The 19971-nt window shown below is 40.4% G+C and overlaps 1 protein-coding gene across 2 annotated transcripts in view; it reads left to right on the plus strand.

Annotated features, from left to right (window-relative positions):
- Positions 1 to 19971, plus strand: part of GRM7 (glutamate metabotropic receptor 7) — a gene marked incomplete at both ends in the record, with an annotated part of 300368 nt that overhangs the window by 261622 nt on the left and 18775 nt on the right. The window contains 2 exons of one of the 2 annotated variants that reach the window (XM_080625888.1): positions 6032 to 6278; positions 11950 to 12020. In XM_080625888.1, coding sequence (XP_080482014.1) covers positions 6032 to 6278; positions 11950 to 12020 — 318 coding nt within the window. Of the gene's footprint in view, positions 1 to 6031; positions 6279 to 11949; positions 12021 to 19971 lie in introns of those variants that run through there. The other variant, XM_080625889.1, reaches the window with a different exon arrangement.

The following is a 19971-nucleotide window of genomic DNA, read 5'->3' on the forward strand; positions in this document are numbered from 1 at the left end:
AGCTGGATTGGTTTGGAGGTTTTTTTTCAGCTGAGGGTATGCTGCCAAAAAGGAGGCGTTCACACTGGAGGACCATCACCCCCCAAGTGCCTGTGCAGGGCTGTGGCCGCAGCCTGTTCTCCCTGCCACACAGAGCCTCGGTCATCAAGGCAGGAAGCATCCGCAGAAGGATGTAACCATCTGCTGACTCTTCAGTCTCTTTTGAATTAGTGTAGTTTTAGGGGTGATTTGGGACTGAAGATGTTTTTCACAGTGACATCTGCCTGGGGTCCTGGCTGTAGGCCACCATAATAGCAACTGGTGTTGGTCTATGAGAAATGTGATGTAGCCACTTGCAGCTGTCTGGGTAACAAAAGGCCTTTGTTGGAGGTAGAAGAGCAGTGGTGCTTCCTAAGCAAAGTCCATTTAAAGTCTAAGTGCAAGAAGCACAGGTTTCATTGGAAAACAGATATTTTCCTTTTTTTATTTGCCTTTACAATAATATGGTAACTTCAGTGGGTAGGGCCATTAGTCATTAAAATGTCCAAGAACACATTTATATTCAAGTCTTTTTGCTTTCCATGTTTTTGCAAGCATATAACACAACAGAAGCTAATTTTAATTTTTATTAGAAAAATGTTGCTCATTCTTATATTTGAACAACATAATGTAGAAAACGAAACAAAATCTTCAGATGCCCTGGAAGGGTCTTCTGGGAGATTTATAAACTCTCTACCTCATACGTAAGAACATTTGTTTTAATTCCCATATAAAAGTGAGATAAATTGATTTGTAATAACACAAGTCCAAAAATATCTCAAGTTACCACTTTATTTCCATATTACAAAATAACACAATTCACTGCATAATTAGAAAGCTGAATTAGATAAAAGGAGCAGTTGCTCCTGATTAGACTGTAAATGCAAAGCATTAGCCTACAGAAAGTATTTCTGACTCCTAAAGAGACTTTTCTAAGCTCCGCAGCTATAAGTTCAGTTATTATAGCCCAGCAGCTGGAAATCTATCCACCGGGTTAGCAAAGACCAAAAAGTCTGATCCTGCAGTGCTTTACTTCTGAGAGTAATCCTAGCTCATGAAAATCATCCATTGATATAATCTGTTCTTAAAAAATAGCTGGTTATATGTGTGTATTTTTCAGTCTAATTTTCTCTCAAGGTTTTGAAGGTAATTTTTGTCATTTGCATAAATAAAGCAAGAATCTGGAAAATATAGAAATCTAAAATTCAAATGGAAATCATTTATGTAAAATGAATGATAAAATCTAGGTGCTTTTGCATGTGAATTACATCCTTAGGGTTGAGTTTTCTCCAGTGCACTGCTTCAAAGTCTGATGCATTTGTAACAGCAGTGTAAGTTAAAATTTGTCAAAATTCAGAGTCTGCTTGAGAGAGAGGAGGAAAAAGTGGTGTAAATGAAGGTGACCATCCAGAATGGCTTTGTTCTTGTGTCACAGCAAACGTGGCTTCCAAACCTCCATGTGAGTGGGCTTGCAGAGACCAATATAGCATTGTTTTCAGAAAGCTTTGATTTCCACTGGCATTAGTTAGCTCAATCCCAGTTCTCATTCATGTCAAGTTCAAGCATCTCTCCCTAAATCTGCATCTTAATTTCTTAATTTGATCTCAAGTTTGGAATTCAGATTCACCAGCCTGCTGTAAAAGGCATGCATGAATTATTAGACTCCCATTGTCAGTTAAATCTTATCCTTTGTATTTTAAGTCACCCATTTGCATTCATGTCAAATGCTTTCAGAGAGTTTATCAGAAGAAGTGAAATAAGAAATGAAATAGTTTCACGTAAACTGCATTTTTATGTTTGACTGGTAAAACCACAAAGCAGAGATAAAATACATAAAACTGAGGCTCTGCATAATAAGCATATCTGTTAGTTTTCCTTATCTTTATAAAGCTCCCAGTTGTCATGAGAAGCATTGTGTGTCACTCATCCTGCCTTGTTCTACAGAAGCTCTTTTCTCCCTTTCCTTTTATCTCCTGTTGGCATTTGCAAGGTAGGAAACTTGGCTGGCATGGTTCTGCGAAGGACCCTGTTGACTAAACCATCATTTAACCTTCAACCCCTTAATAGTAGCAGGAAATAAAAACAATGCCTCTGTGCACCTAGACAAAAATGTTACCGGCGCTCTGGTGATTGCAGCTTTTGCAGTCACAGCAGCCCAAGAATAAGGGGAAGATGTTGGGTTGAACCATCTCAGGGTAAGTGAAATCGAAGTATGGCCAAATTCACCTGGGAATAGCCCATGGAAAACCACATGGGGAAGGTGCTGACCGTACATGTGGCTGAGGAGATGCTTGAGCACTGTTGCAGAAATCTGCCCCCTGCTCTTGAGAAACCTGTGCCCACCCTCCTGAAACACCTGTGTTAGGAGCAGTGGCTCAGAGGACAGCAAATAGTTCCAGTGGTAGGTGTTTGCTGGTAGCTGACAGTACCCGGAAACCCACAAGCTCATCACATGTAGTTATCTGTTTCTGGCACAAGAGGAGGTGGCCTCTGTGCAGGTTGTGTTCACTGTTTCAAAGGAGTTCTGCAAACAGGATCCTCAGCTTCTCTTGGTGTGTACCCTCTTCTCTTGCTCTTATCTTCTATTTCTGAAAAGAAGTGCTAGTATTGTATATCCAACTCATCAGCTGTTAAAAAAATTCAGAAACCACCATGCATAGGTAACAAATACCTCTACAAGGACCCATTTGAAAACTTCTTGTTACACAGTGCTTTTAAAAGTGTCTCTTACTCAAAATGCATCTTTCCTTCTGCTTTTCTACGATCTTTAGTTGCTGTCACACATAGTGTGTCAGTGACGTGTCTATGAGTGTGATGATATAAAGTTAGTTTGCTTAACTGACAAGTTCATCAAAATTGCTATGGGGAGCTGCTGTTTTCCATGCAGAAGAAGTAGTTGGATTTGGGTGGAGAAGATCTGTAACCAAACATGAATATGCTACTTCTATCTGTGGAACATAAACAACTGATCGCATGTGTCATGCTGGCAATGCTATGCCATTAGCTTTTATATTTTTGCCTTGTGGTCCAAATTCCTGCTTTCTCTAGAAAGGCTCTTTATATTCTCTAGGAAAGTGAATCAAGAGTTAGTTGCAAAACATCACCATGCATTTTCCACCATATGGCTACTTGAACACACTTTCTGCCACTTCAGGTCATTTGAGATAACTGCTCCATAGAACACCCCTTTGAAGTACCAATACGTCTTCTGCATTTCTGATGGAGCTCTTCACTGACATAGATCTCTTATAACCTTGCAGAAATGTAGATCCCATTCAGGAACACTGCTTAGTAGCACTGCTTGTCAGGTTTAGTTACATATCTTGTATACAGAAACAGAGGTAATTCTCTGCTGCAACCCTTTCAGACTAAACCAGGACTGAAGGTGTTATTTAAGCAACCTTTCCTCCCAAGTATTAGCAAGTGTGTGTGGTCTGAATACAGAGCTGGGAGGCAGATGGGCCTGGGTGTAATGTCATTTGTCAAGTATGCAGTCCACAGCATCTCACCGGTCTTTAGAGGTGTTGGTACCTGCAGCTTCTACAACAATTGCAGGAGGTTTTAATAAAATAGATATAATAATTACCTAACTCAGCAAAGACAAAAGCTGGTAGTAAGTTACAAACACTTTAAAGTTAAGGAGGATATCTTTCTGTTTAGCAATCAGCCCTTAAATGTTATATTTTATATATTTCACTTCTAGCTATTATATTTATTTAATAAATATTGAAGTCTGTTTTATTTATATCAGTGCAATGCATTTGACCCCAACTGAGTTACAGCTGATTAATGTGAACATAACTGAACGGAGGATGAGCTCCAAGGAAGGAAAAGGGTTGTGAACTGTCTTCTCTTTTAAATGTTCCAGAAGATAAATAGCCATAGTGCTAATGTACATGGAAATAAATCATATATATCTTTATATAGTACTTTATTATAGTGTGTATGTGCATATATATATATGTATATATGTGTATATGTGAATATATATATTCAAGGCCAAGTTGGATGGGGTTTCGAACATCCTGATCTAGTGGAAGGTGTCCCCGCCCATGACAGGGGGGTTGGAGCTAGATGAACTTTAAGGTCCCTTCCAACCCAAACCATTCAATGATTCTATATCTGTGGTTTAACATCATTCAACTGCAAAGTATATGGTGAAGAATAACCAGCCAGGTAGTAACTCCTCAGCAAAGAGCAGCAGGCAACAACATTGCCTGCCTGTGAAAAAACAAACATCATGTTTCACAACAATGCTGTAAGATAAATTCAGAAAATAATCCTCCAGCAAGGCCTTAAGTGGAGCAGCACACTTGCCTTGGAGCATCGCATCTCACTGATGCAGCGGCTCAACAGTAGTACCCAGGTTAGGGAGAGAGAAAGGCCTGAGATCTTCCCAGTGACTGAAGTTGGCAGAAATTATCCCATTATCTGTCAAAGACCACGGGGCAACCTGGTACCATGCTGATCTTTAGAAGTTCTGCAAAAGACAAAAAATATAAAAGAAGGCGACAGAGCGCATGGTGGGCACTGCTGTCCGTGCCACCTGGAGAGGACACTTAGCAGCTTTGTTCAAGCACAAACTGAACATTTCAGAGTCCTGAGTGCTCTGCAAGGGTTTGGTTAGGAGGCTGTGAAACCTCTATCAGAGGGTGAATTTAGGATGTGGGTAGAAAGGGTGAACTGTCACAAGTAGTTCTAGTGTGAACGGCTGCTTCTTGAGCAGGGACTTAGATGAGGTGACCCCTTGGCCTCCTCCCAGACTCAAATGGTGTAACTTGTCCTGGTGTCTTTTCACCAGATGAGATGGGCTATGTCCCAGAGTCTTGACTTTGGCAAAGTTTCTGACAACATCAGTGTCATTTCCTTCTGGTAATGAGTAAATAGAAACTGAGAAGGCACTTTAGTTTCTGCTTGTCTGCATCTGTATGGAGACACACCCATACACAGCATGCTTTTCATCTTTTCTCTAAGGCATTTTATTGCTAACAGTGGTGGCCTTAATCATTATAATAGCAACTGTTTTGTGGATATAACTAGCAAGTCTGGAGGCATTCATATTGTTCTAAATATAGGAATTTGGAAGTACCTGGGCAGAGTCAGCGTTTTAATCTCCTATTTTATTTATTCATGGAGTTTTTAATCAGAAATTCAGACTGATTAGCACTGCATAGGTGGAGAAAAAGAAATAGTGTTCTGAAGAAATCATCCTCAATGTGTAATGATTTTCCCATCTGTATGTATTTGCTGTATATCTGATTTTTGAAGGGGATCTGCAGAGACACTGCTACCTCTTTGGCTCCCTCGCACCTGTACTGTGCTGTCTCTGTGCCTTTTAACTGTGCCTAATACTCTTCACTCACAAGAACTGTTCTAGTTTAAGTGCGTCCTATAAAAAGGTAATAATAAGAAGGAAAAAGAAAAGGCTTTTCTATCACTGTATATTTCCCTATTTTTTTGGATCTTTATGCTTTCTTTGGATACTGATCTCATGGCAGTACCTGTTCTCTGACTTGCACATGTACTGTATTTTCATAATAAGCATAGCTGAATGTCAAGAGCACATAAATCATTATGTATTCTCTGCAAAGTTATTTCAATGAATTGTAGAGAATTAAAGTATAGAAACAAACAAAAAACCCCAACTTTTTCATATTTTTAAAAAAGTTTATTACTAATCTGTAGTATTATGGTTCCTCTTTTATAACTTACAGTAGACCTGAATTTAAATTTATACCAGCGTTATTTCAATCCAGATCTGATCTTCGCTCTTTAAATAAACAGAAGCTATACCATAAGCATGCAGTAAAAATCCTATTGTTAAGGGCAATGAATGTTTCTGCCATTGAGCCTCAAAGAGACTGTTCATAGATCAGGTAGCTAATGTGTGTTGCATCTTTGGTTGCAAACTCATTAAAATTGGCTTTTAAAAGGTGAGCTAACATTTGAAATACTACAGTCTTCTTCCCAATCATCTTATTTGTAATAGTGTCTCATGTGTTGTGTCTCCTAGCTCTACATACAAACTACCACACTTACAATATCCATGAACTTAAGTGCTTCAGTGGCCCTGGGAATGCTTTACATGCCGAAGGTGTACATCATCATCTTCCACCCTGAGCTAAACGTCCAGAAACGGAAGCGCAGCTTCAAGGCTGTGGTCACAGCAGCAACCATGTCATCACGGCTCTCACACAAACCCAGCGACAGGCCCAACGGCGAAGCCAAAACGGAGCTGTGTGAGAACGTAGACCCAAACAGTAAGTACTGCTGATCTTCTGTTTGCTGGCTGGCTGGGGGATTTGGAGGCATGGACCGATATCTGAGGTTTAGGGGGTTTGCGTTTGTTGGTCTTCTCAGAGATTTTCGATCTCACACACATTTTTTTGTCCTTCTTTAATTCACTTTTTTGAGTTGTGTCCGTTGGCAGCAACTCCTCATGAAATTTTTCGTAGCTGTGAGTAAATCCTCCTCCTTTCTCTCCTCTGTGAGGGAGATATCAGCAGCATCCTTGAGTACCGGACCCTTAGGCTTGCATCAAAACCATACCTTCCTAACCCTGCAGGTACAGTTTGCAGGATGGATGGAGGGACAAGTACCAAACTCATTGATAACTCTGCTATCCTGAGTTATAATTTTCTTTCTTGCAAAATTCTTTGCAAAAATCTCACAATCCTTGAAGATTCCCATTTAAGGATTTCATCCAGCCCTAATGCAAATCTTGCCACTGATTTAAAAGGAAACTAGATCGAAAAGACACTTCCAGTTTCCTTAGTGTGCATAGCATGGTATAGTGTAGCACAAAATTACATACTGAGGCCATCAAATTTGATTTGCATTTGAATCTGGAAGGAGTTGAGGAAGGAGACAGCTGCACAACTTTATAGCATATTGGAAAGGTTTAGGCATGTCTGCAGTTTTTATGAAAAACCAATCTGAATGTGGAGAAATGCCCTTTCCTTGCCCATGATCCGTTCATCCATTTGCTGCTGAAATCCCTGCCACTTCTTGTCTATTAACTGCTGCCTGAATACCTGCCTCAAAGCAGAAACTCTGCTGTCAAAGCAAAGTGGAAACAGCCAGCAAATTATTGACACAGCACTTTTCCTCCTTTTATTCACCCCTTGACTGTTTTTCTCTGATGTCTTATCGTGCAGATATACAAAATGCATCCTATGTAGAAAAACAAAATTTGTCTTTGGAAACTGAACTATCTGAACTATGATTTTGACATAAGACAGTAAGGAAATGCTTTTCGTAGGTTAAGGACCATATTGTGACTCCCCCAGTCCTACCAAACAGAGACAGCACTGCAAGAAGGGGTATTATCCAGCAAGAGTGTGAGCAGCAGAGCCCTCTGCCAAGTCAAGTTTCTGTTAGTGATACAGGTCATGGTGAAGGAACCCCTTCCTTTACCTTTGGGCTCTAAATCCAGCCCTCACTGTGGTGCTGCCACTACTGAGTTCTAATGGTCACTATCTGACCATCCAGTGCAGAGTCCAGCCTCCTCTGGGTGTTTGGGAGAATGGCTGAGGCAGCTGGGTTGGGAAAGGCCTTTGGGAATGAGGGAGAGAGAGGAGGAGGAGAAAAGGGGGTTTTAAGAGACATCTGGGAAGGGCAGGGGAGTTGCTGAACTGCATTTCACTAATTGCTGCTCTGGTCAAATGAGTTGGAGTTCAGTTCCTTCTCCAGAAAAACCAGAATCTAAAAACTTCCACTCAAAGACTCGATCAACAACAAAGCTATAAAGGTTCTGACAATGCCATTTTCAGTGTAGAAACAGAAGTAGACCTCTGAAGGAACTACAGCTTGGGGGTTTCCCTTCTGTTCTCATTCTCCTGTGCTGCATCTTATTGCAGTTTTCACTTCTGAGAACATTTCCCCCCTGCCAAAGAACAGTCAGATTTTTCCCTGGGAAAGAGATGTGTTTATCACAAAGAAATATTGCTTCCTTAAACCTCCATGTTTCTGGTGAAATACATTTTGTCCTCTAGGACTATATACTAGACTATGTTTTTAAGAGGCAGGAGAAGTAGTGAGGGACAGCATGTCCCTGCTTGCTGAGATGTACTACATCTGGCCTTAAGCATCCAGTCTTCAGTCCCAGTTTTGTTGACACTAAATTAAAGCTGGGGCAAAATCCACTGGGAACAAAACCCTCAGAACTTCAAAATTGATGTGCATGAGGGGAGAATGCTTTCTGTGACACCATTTGCTTACATCTAGGATTCTAAAGTATATACATTTGTTTATTTTTCGTTCAACCCAGCCAGCAAGGGAATGTGCACTACTATTAGTTTATATTAATTTATATGTCTTTCTCTGAGTACTGGGCTTTTAAATACTTTATGGTTTGGGAAATAAATTTCCTTTTAACTATTTTCATCATTTATACATATAGTACCATCTGTTCATATTATCAGCTGCACCTACTATGACTATTTCATACCCTGCATATGTGTGTTAATAAAAATTATTAGAAAATCAAATGAAATAAACTACTGCTGTACTTAAAGTATGCGGGTACATTTAGACCCAGTGTAGGCTACTACTACATTTAATGGGAACTTTCCTATATCGTTCAATAGGCTGTCAATCAACCCCTAACATACAACATACAGCTTGTATGTCTATACAAGTGATTAATTCAATACCTGAATTAAGGGGTGGGGTTTTTAACTCTAATATTTTGTTTGAAAAAAAAAGTTCCACTTTTAGGTGGAAAAATTGAAAATCATATCAGCGTGCTCAACAAAAACAATGTTACCTAAGCAAAACCCCCAAATTCATTTTCAATGAAATTTTGAATATGATGTTTATAAATAAATCAAGTTTTGATGTTTTCATAGCAATTAAACAAAAATCTATTTTATACAGCAGATGGGGAAATTTTCAGAATTACACCAACTGGAAAATAGGAAATGCGAATAAAAAATTGCCCAAGATGTTTCCATCAATGCTAGGAGCATTTTAAAAAATGTCAAATAGCTTTCAAAAGAAAACAAAAGAACATGTTTTCAGTATCTCTCCTATTAAAATTGGTTTCAATCCACTGATCATGGCTAACATTATCTATGGATGCAGAAGGGAGCCAGTGACTGTTGAGGAACCTCCCTGCTGTGACCTGGGGAGCACAGGGATGGGAAGTTTTGGTTGTTCACTCTGTGCAGGCTCCTCTGGAACTATCGGCTGAAAGTAAATTAATTGATGGGTATTAAAGGATGAGCCCGAGACTCATCGGCACTGTGCAAAGCTAACTGAAGTACTGATCTGGCTTAGCTGCCAAGTGTTTTCTCATAAGTGGAAAAGTACAGTTGGGTTTTCCAGTTTGATTTTCTACTGTATCTCCTGGTGATGCTGCTCTTCATGGCTTGCTCGGGTACTGGAGACTGGAGTTGCCATTTCTATTGAAAATACGCAAATGTTTCATATCTCCTAAGATTTTAACACTGAGCCACAGGCATGGGATTCACGTACCTCCAAACATTGGGGAATTTGGTGACTAAGCCCAAATTTGTGGCCTGTCCTACTTATACGCCAGAGCCAAAACCAAAAACAAAATGTGGATGGTTTAACATAAAAATAGCCTTGCAAAAAATCTCCATGATTTAGTAGACCTTTAAAAGAATGCCTAATGAACTGAAGATGTGCATGTAAAACTGGAAGGTCTATAAATTACCTGAGTGGCTCCCTGAGAGCAGGTGGTCCTCAGCAGCAGTGCTGAACATCGTCTGGCAACGCTGTGCGCAGCAATCAGGTGATCTGCAAGAATTTGAGCTCAGAAAAAATGAGCAGAGCACTCAGGAGAGCTGGGATCAAGCACTGGGAGTTTAGCATGAGTATAAAAGAAGAAACTGCATTAACATGGGAGAAAATCACTTGAAATGCAGTGACCTTATATCCCACCCTCAGGAAGAATGAGGACTTGCTGTGTTGCAGCTTTTTGTTAGGATGTATGGGAAGCAAGAAATATTAGAAGCTGAGCTTCCCAGCCATGGCCTGGGGGGGGTTTCATGCTGAATAGGATATATTAAGGTCAAATTTTTCAATCTGCAACTGTGTGGCTTATGAAAACTCTCTTAATCATTCCAGTTTGCCATCTGGCATGTTCATGCTTTTACTCATTCAACAGCTTTTTCCTGCTGATATATGTTTGCAGCAGATTCAGATAAGCAGAATTCAGTGCACAGCAGCTTCCATCCATGTAACAAGTTCATTCTGCTCTCATGTGCCTTTGGTTGTATTTCACACTTTATGAGAAGATACTTCTCACCAAGTCTGAAGTTGAACAGATAGTGAGTGCTTCTGCTCAGTTGTCTGCTTGTGTTTCTGCTGCCAGAGCAGAGTGTCAGGCTATGACAAAAACATTTGAACGTCCAACCCATGCTTAACTTATATTGAGATTTACAGGTAATTACTCCTTTTTCCTACCAACTTGTTTTAATTCGTGGCTTTGCCAGACAGAGTCACAGGGAAATCAGTATCTCAGTTGTTTGATAATGAGAAGGTTGTGTTTCTGTCAGGCTGGACGAGCAGACCTTACAGAGAGAGTGTTTGCTTTCATGCATTTCCCTCTGGAAGCAGACATGAGAAGGAAGCTAAGCTGCTCAGTACTTTCTGGGACCTACTTTTCTAGGACTGGCCTTTCTGGGAAGATGCTTTCTTGCAGAAATAGGGTAGGGTCTTTCGGGACTTGACAGTGTTGGTCTTCCAGTGTCCCCATTTCCAATCTCATGGGGAATATCTCACCATCTATGAGAATGGCTCCGAGACTAAGATGAGTCATGTGGAGTTGCCTAATAGTAGATAGTAGAGAATAGGAGGCATGCAGCATCTCTGTGGCAAAGACAGAGCGCATCATAATGACCGATAACTCTTGGAAAGATGGAGCAGCTCATGGGAGGAGACCCCTTTCACTAAGCAGTTTAGCTGGGATTTGTTGAGAAGTGGCAAAGGAAAAGTGTCACCATGGGCTAGCCAGAAAACTTTAAGGTCTAAAAACTTGGAATTTTCAGTCTAATTTTCAGTACTGTTATAATTTTGTAGACTTCTTAGTTAGCAGGTTCTTTGAGAGCTCAGTAAACTGTACAGACATAGTCAAGGCATTTTCTTTTTCTTTCTCCTTTATTTAGTATTAAGTAGAACTTACCTGCCATTGATTCAGTTCTAGTAGTGAAGTGCAGTCACTGCCCCTTTTGCCCACACAGACCAGGCACCATTTGCATGTTTCCATTTTAAAATGGTGCTTTCCTGTGTGCTGTCATGTCCTGTCTATCACGACGGCAGTGACAGCAGTATGTGCCCATCCTCGCTTTTCTCCATGTTTTGAGAATGGACATTGCCTTCATTGGTTCCCATCAGTGAACTGTGGAGAGTGTATGTGGAACACAAGAATCCCCTGACTAGGACAGACATGTAAAGCCCACTTTGCAAATGCTCATATGCTGTTCCCTGGTGTGTTTGTGTGTTCATTCCTGTTCATCCTTAACATCACTGACATGATGTTGCTTATTCCATCTTTCTCAGGAAAAAAGCTAAAGTGGTTGTTGAGGATGCTAAGGAACCTGAGAGTGACTGCATAGGGGAGGAAGGACTGGGAAGTCTTAATCTAAAGCCAAAATGTTCCAAAGTTTGTTTAGGGGAGAGGAAGAAAAAAAAACCAAAACCAACCAAACAAAACCCAACCAGACCTGCTCTTTCCTGAACAACTGCTCCCATGTTCAGAGGTACCTGAACTTTTGCGAACTGGTTCATTTATTTCTAACCCATGGTTAATTTCATATAGTGGCGCCTCTCAGCTTTCCACTATCACTGTTCTAATCTGGGCCCTTTACTTGGATTAATGTCATGGCCTTCGTGACAGGGCAAAATTTGAAGAGTTTATTGTGAACAGACATATTATACATACCAATGTATTTACTTTTCCTGTAGACTGCATACCACCAGTAAGAAAGAGTGTTCAAAAATCTGTTACTTGGTACACTCTTCCACCTACTGTATAGCTTTTGCCTGCTTTCCAAAAAGGTAAGGAAAAATCTAGCTTCTTATTTCTTTATTCTCAAATTCTTATTATGATTATTATGATATACATAAATACATGAGGAATGTGCATTAGTGCAGCTATGGTACAACAAATATCCAACTTAAAAATTGTTCACGGATCCACTACTGAAAGCTCCCTCCCATGTGGGGAGGGTTCCCTGTGGGGAGGGTTCCCTTCCATCCCTCCCCTTGCTTTGAAAAGGGGAGACCCAGGACTTGGGCCGTTTTAATCTCTGACCTGTGCCCCAGCAAAACAAGCAACTGGTGGTCTTCTGCTTCCCACCAGTGGAGGTGGATCCCAGTAAAGCCTCTGAAGATGCAGGTATTTAATAGCAATTTAAAAAAAGGAACAAATGAAAAAGCCAATGATCAGAAGTTAATTATGGCAATCAGATCTAACAACTAACAAAATGTTTTCTGAGTCATTTCCAGCAGCTTTACCAGCAGGGTTGCCTGGCAGCATAAAAATAACGTTTGCTAACGTGTGAGCAATCTTCTTTATGCCAAAATTATAAATGGCTCAAAAAGAGTTTGAAAAAATATTCTTTTTCACCATAGGCAATCCCAGTGACCACTCCTGTGTAACCACGAGTGAACAATTTTTGAGGGCTGGCTTTTTCTCAGTGTTGTGACTGCCTCTGTGGTGATCTTGTGAGCTAATTCCATATCTGTGACTTCATCAGCCAGGAATTATTGCTTTTCTAATGAAATCAGAGGAATGAGAAAGCATTTCATGTTGGAGACAGCTAACTACCAACCATTAAATATTTCTGCAATTCCATGTGTGCTCAGATGGCTTTGCCCACTCTTTAGGATCTTTGCCCAGGTGGGAAGGGTGCTGGCCTGGTTTCTCTGGTGCTGTGCAGTTAAAGCTAGAAGAAATTGCTGTAAATAGCCTTCAGAATGCTTAGCTGATCCCTAATAGGTGAGAACTTGTATCAGCAAAGGTAGGGATATTGCTTGAATTGAGTCTCTGAGTCACAGGAAAATAAAAAAGCTAATATCTTTAGCTGGTGTAAATTGCCACAGCTCCAGTTGCAACTCAGCTTGTGAAGTTCTTGTGAAATGTTCAGATTGCTTTTTACTGTATTTGAATCATGCCCACTATTCTAACTTAGCTCCATCAGAAAGCCTAATTTAAGGTTTGAAGATCTTTAGGAATGCCAAGATGACCAACGCATTCAAAGGACCACGGTCAAAAAGGTCGATGGTGGGGAAATATAACAAAGTAGGAGAAGTAGAGGAGGGTAGAAATGGCCATTCAAAATATAATTGCAAATCAAATGTGAAAGAGTAAAGGACAACTATGTGAAGATGAAATTGAAAGAGATTATAATTTTCTTTCAAGAAGGAAAAAGAAAACACACCCTAAATCTCAGAGAAATCATTTTTATATATATATATATATATATATATATATAAAATAAAAAGAAGGTAAAAATTAAAGGAATTGGGAGCTCACAGAGATTTCTGAAGATTACTTTTTTCCACGCAACATTATTGTGCAGTGTCAGGAAATGCTGTCTGCAAAGGTACACAAATAATTTAGTCATCCAAGTCCTGTAAAAAGTGATTGGCCACTCAGATTCTTTAAGCAGATTGTAAAATTTGAGCCACACAAAGCTATGACAAATGCTACAGTTGAGGATGGTTTGGGCTTGTGATGGCCTTGCTTATGCCAGTGCTCTTCTGCATCAGGTCTTGTTTTCCATTTCTCACCCATGAGTGTTCCTGTTCCAGCTGGGCTGATTGTTGTACCTCTGGTTGCTATGTTTTGATTTGTTCTTCCTGGAATACAAAACAAAAACCAGCAAGAAACAATATACTGTTTATATAATATTAAAAGCAAAGCAGTGATATCAGGAAAACATCAACTTAGTTGTAAATTGACACTTGTTTTGCTACTAACATATCTGGGTGTGGGTATGAGCACTGTGCTTAAGCTGTCACTTGACTATATCAGTTTCTGCTATGTGATACAGGGAGAGATGCATTTATAATGCTTTTAAATTGTTTACTGTGAGTGACAAATAGGGCTTCTTTATTGTTGGAACTGATGAAAATACAAGGCTTGAAAAACTACAGTATATCTGGGTCAGGGAAAAAAATTGTCAGTCTTCTGGACAGCCAGAGAAACATCAAATGCTTTTGTAGAGCTGTAGAGTCGCATTTGGTACAGTAGAAATACTTGCAGTACTTCTTTCCCAGTCCATTGCCAAGCAATGCGTCTACAGGTCAGGAGGAGGAGACAGCCCAGTGAATAAAATCATTGTGATATCTGAAAGACCTGGATCCATCCCATGGGCTTTTGGAGCCTCCTGGCGTATGTCTGGCAAGTGGTGCCATGCCCCCTTCCCCCCCACTGGATGGTGATTTTAAGATGCTTGTGCATTGCAGATGGGATCATGTAGGTCCCAGAAAGACAGCTCCTCTGTTCTGCTGCCTTTCACACTTGACAAGCAGGACTATAATTTTTCGAGGGCAGCAGTCTGACGCGTCGTGCCAAGGTCAGTAAATTCTTCTTCTAAGGTGGTGCAAAGACTGTGCCTTTCTTTGGCATGTCCCTTCAGCACACTGGAGTTACTGAGCACTTTACCATGTATATAATATACACTGTTTAACAGGGATTCACTTCAATATAAGAAGGACAAAGCAAACCATGGTATGTGTTACTGTTTTGCTCTGGGATGGACCTGAGTGATTCCCACGAGCTTGCTCTACTCTGAAGTCTTTCATAACACAGTCAAGGAGAGACTAAGTGGAGAATATCCCCCTGCATTTTTGGTTGGATTATTATTACTGGTCATTGTTATTTTGGTTGCTTTTTGCAACTAGATGGTACTGTCAGTCCTTCAGTACATAAAGCTGTTTTAGCAGGGGTAAAGGCGAAACACTGCAACTCATCAGCAACCTTTTATCGTTTTTCTGTCTTTTTTGCTGAATTTCAACTCGATCTGGGCCAGATGCCGAGCATGTCTAAACCGCAATGGTCCCATTGCTTTGAAGAAGAAATGTCAATTCATATTAGCTGTAGCTCTGCCCTCACATTTTCGAGCAGCAGATAACCTTTCCACCTCAGCTACATGCCACAGTGCTCAGCTGCCAAGGGTTAAGAGCACAAAGAGGAGCAGCTACCTGCTCAGCAGAAATGTTTTCTGAACTTTGTACTGCAGTTGGCAGATCCTTGAACTCTGCATTCCTCTTGAATTCACATTGGGTTTCCCCAAAGCTGGTCCTCTGCGCTGCTTTGGGCAATGAGTAGATCTCTAGTGCTAACTGAATTAACTTGAAAATGCCAATCGCTGTACAATTACAGTAGTATTAAGAGTGAGGGTAGCTCGGCCACAGTCCAAGGCAGGGGCTCTCCTACCAGGGCTTGGCACAGTATGCTGCTTCCAAAAAGTTTTCAGTTGTTTTACAAGTTTCTTTTTGCTTGATCAGTATGCAGAAGAAGTTCTGCAGTGATTGCAAAGTGTTGAAGTCATTCATAAGGCATGTGTAGCACCATGTTGTGTGAAGTCATTAAGTTTCTTGGTCCTATCTCTTGTAAGATATATATGCAATTACTTAGATTATGTTATAACGAAGCTGTTGTGATGTGGTCATGACATGGTTTTAAACTGATCTTGGGCTCCTGTTGAAAGAGGTAAATAGTTCAAGCTACCTTCTAGTACCAAAGATTTTCTGTGCCTGTTCTCCTTGCCCTCAGTCTGCACAAGACAAGGTATGAGAGCGATGGCATTAGCGTGCATCCACCGCAGTGGCACCCACTGTGCCATGGTCTTCATCTGCAGAACAGATTTCCAGTCATAGTGAGGAAACTCCAGCATAAAATGGATGAACAAATTCACTTCTCTTTTTAGCAGTTGGTTTTCTGTCACCCTCCTGCTGGAAGGCTCAGTTCTTGAAGATCGCAGACTTCCCCCGTTGTCCTCTAGGTTAGAAAATGTGAGTGCTCTGAACTACCAAAATGTGATTTCAGGTCAGGAGTTGGGCTGGTCCGTCTCTCTGCAGGAGCTCAGCTTTGTGTTTTGATTTCAGCTACTTTTTACTGCAGAACCTGAGTATTTTCCCTTTTCTCTTACACTTAACGTGCTCTGGACATGGCACAAAGAACCATGTCCTGCCCATGGCAGGGGGTTGCCTAGATGACTTTTAAAGATCCCTTCCAACCCAAACTACCCTATGACTGTGTGCCTAGGCAGTATATGGGAATTAGATGGAACATCTATTTTATTGCAGTGCAGTGTCTGCAGCATTGTAGCTGGTGTCTTTCCCTGTGCCATACGCTGTGTCTTGTCTCCTGCCAGTCCCACATGTTGCTGCCTGCGGTTCCCCACCCCGTGGTCTGAAGAAGAGCACCCAGGCATGACTTGCTGTGCTTGTGGTAGGAGACTGCAGAAATGCTGCTCAAAACTGATGGGGGAGCACTTATTAATGCTTCAGAAAAAATGTGTTTGCAGTAGACTATATTGTAATTGCTTCCCCTCAAGAGCATTAACTCATTTTTATGTAACCTTGCATAACATAGTTTGATAAAGCAGATAAAACATGATCTTCTGTTGTGCTACACTATGAACCATAGGTGCATTTTTTATTTTCCATTTTCTACAGTTCAAGGCAGGAAGGGGGTTAATCCCTTCTCTTATCTGATTTCAATCCTTTGTCACCACACATTCTTTCTCTTGAGTGGTCACTCCCTGTTAGGGTCACATCTCTAATGTACAGACACTGGCGGAGAGATGCACACAGGTTCCTTCTATGTGCCATTAGGCTCCTTGCACTTCAGTATATTTGCAATTTTAAGCTGGAAACTGGTATGTAAGTATTTATTCTAGAAATTACTTATTCATTAGCATGTTTTCCACACCATAGCCCAGCTACATTTGATGAGATTGAACAGTTGAACAACCTTTAATTTTATACACACCATGGGGTATCTATAATGATGTCTGTTTTCCATGGATACAATTTTGCTGGTTTGATGTTGTCTTATTTACTTTTTAAAAGATTTATGCAGATACAGCCTCTAAAGAGATGAAGATGTGCAGACCAATATGCTGGAAAGAAAAGAGTTTGGTATGCTATGAAGAGTATGCTATGACGAGTGAAATTTGAATGTGCTATTTGATGTTCTTGACACATTCATTGGTTTTTGTGCGTTCCCATTCCCATGCTGTCCTCAGACTTCTTTTTGATCACCAGAGCAGAGCAGAGCTGAGCCCTCCCCGTAAGGCAGCAGAGCAGCACCCCATCCCTGCATCTATCAGCATGGGTCCATGGCAGCCACTTTCTCCAGGTTTCTCCTCTGAAAAAGGGAATATCATAGAATCACAGCATGGTTTGGTTGGAAGGGACCTTAAAGTTCATCCAATTCCAACCCCCTGCCATGGGCAGGGGCATATCGCACTACAGCAGGTTGCTTCAAGTCCTGTCCAACCTGGCCTTAAACACTGCCAAAGATGGGGCAGCTACAGCTTCTCTGGGCACCCTGTGCCAGTGCCTCACCACCCTCACAGTAGAGAATTTCTTTCTTTTATCTAATCTAAACCTATCCTCTTTCAGTTATTTTCAATCTATCCTCTTTCAGGGATGGACTTTTGTTCTGAGAATGTAATTCCTCCTCCCCCTTCCATTTGCATTCTCATATGCATTTTACATCTTAATGTTTGCCAGTTTCTCAAGGTCTCAATATCCATTTGAGTCAATGTTTTCTTTCAGGTTTAAGTACCTGTGACAACATTCTGTTGCCCAGCAGTCAAACTTGTGCCAGAAATTATTCTCTCCCTAACCATCTTGAGTGATACAGGAAGGGCTGAGTTTATCCTTCTTGGCAATGCAGGGTTAGACTCTTTTCATGACATTTCAAACTGTGACGGGTATCCATCACGATGGATCTATATTTTTTAAGCCATAACAACACTTTGTATGGTTGAGAGCATTGTGTGTTGTTTGAAAGTTTCATTTAAAACCTCTCAGAAATAAGTCTTTTGCAACTGATGCTTGAATGAGACATAAAGGTAGGTTGGGAAAGCTAAGTCTTTGTTCTTTTGACTTTGTTAAGCATAGCCGGACTCCAGCTACTTAGGAGAATTTATTTATTATAAATAAATATTAAAATATTTATTTTAATGTTATTATATGGCCAGGAAATTTTGTTGGAAAATCTCTTAATTGTGCCAGTAAGAGGCCAGACGTTGCCATGGGACCCTGGGGAGTTTGCAGCCTCTTGGTGCTGCATGGTTCCTCCTGGAGCCTGTGCTGATCCCCTCCTGTCTGAATGTTTGGGGATTGGGTTACTTCCCTTTTTACATCTCAAAGTACCTCCTTCTGATGATGCACTTTAATGAGTTCACATAATCGCGTGCTCCCATATTAATTATTTTGCAGCCTGTTTCACACCTTCCCTGACTTACATGATACAAAGCTTGTAAATACGCAGGAAAGTGTTAGACAGACTGTTTCCTTTTTTAAAAGCTGAAATTCTTTATTCTCTTAAATGACCACCTTATAGTTTGATGTTTGAACAGTGTTAGTTAAAAGACATTATTAATGACTAAAGTGCTTTGAATATTAAAAACTAGGTAGTTACATATATGTCTTTGAGACACAAATTAGTATGAATTAGTATATTAGTATTCCTCCTTTGTTCCATTGTTTCTCTTTGTCTTTTTAGGTGATCTTTTTTCCTATGAAATTTGGAAGAGAAGTGAGCATATATTGTTATACCTTGTGATCCAGTCCCTCTCTGGCTTTTTTGCTAATAAACTCTTAGTAGCACTGAGTTCTGCTTTGACTAATTTATCAGTCCTTACATCCTCTCGGGGAGAATTTCTCAAATTCATGAATTGTAATATCAGGGAAAAGACGCGGACTTTTGGCTCTCTTGTCTTCCATATATTTATAATGACTCTCTTTCTGCTGAGCAGGGTAAGTGTCACCTTGACAGGACTCACTTGATGCTGTTCTCACATGGTAGCTTGCTGTAGTCTCTTCCATGCACTCACATCCTCATCTGCATTAGTGAAATGACTCAGATAAAGAGTTGTAGGATTATGAAATCAGACTTGACATTCTCAGCTTGATTTCACTGATATCACTGGAATCACCAGACTAGGAGATTGCAATATTTGGAGTTATATTTCTTCTCTCACCTGTGCAAGCACTAGGAAGAATTGCAGTTGCATCTTGCAGCTTTCAGGATGTGTAATCTTTTAATTGTTACTGCTACTATAATTCTAACAACAGTGTCCCAAAGAGCAGCCATGACTCATAACCACTGGTGCAAAACCTTACTCGCTATAATCAGGAATCCTCCAAACCCAAGAAAGGGCTCAGATGCACAGTGTTGTCTGGCCACTGAGGATAGAAGTGTGGATAGTTTGACTGGAGGTAGATAGAAAAGAGACTTTAGGAGAGAAAAACAACAGCCTTTAAAATCAAAGACTGAAGGATTTATATAGAATCATAGAATAGTTAGGGTTGGAAAGGAATTTAAGATTATTTAGTTCCAACTGCCTGCCATGTGCAGGGGCAAAGTATATGCTATACTTTGTACTGTGTTTTGGCCTCTCATATAGTATGAAAGCTGGATTTGAAGTTTTACAATTTAGAATCTTTGCAGATATTCTTGATTTTGTTTGCAATTGGTGATTTTTGACTGTTAGAGAATTACATATTTGTCCATTTTAGTTTGCCTGTGGTTATTATGATCAGCTAATTGAATTTATTAAACTAGTATTGTTATTAACAGCTAGACAAGGGGCCATCACCAGCTGATGCTGCAGGTCTATTTCCAAGACAGCACACTGGTATAAATCTGAGCACTTCCCCATCTAGCTGCACTGCCTCCATGAAGTGGAATGTGATTAAATACTAAGGCTTGGTATGCAGACAGAACAGAAGAGAAGA

Source organism: Psittacula echo (assembly GCF_963264785.1).
Source record: "Psittacula echo genome assembly, chromosome: 9".
Lineage (NCBI taxonomy): Eukaryota > Metazoa > Chordata > Aves > Psittaciformes > Psittacidae > Psittacula > Psittacula echo.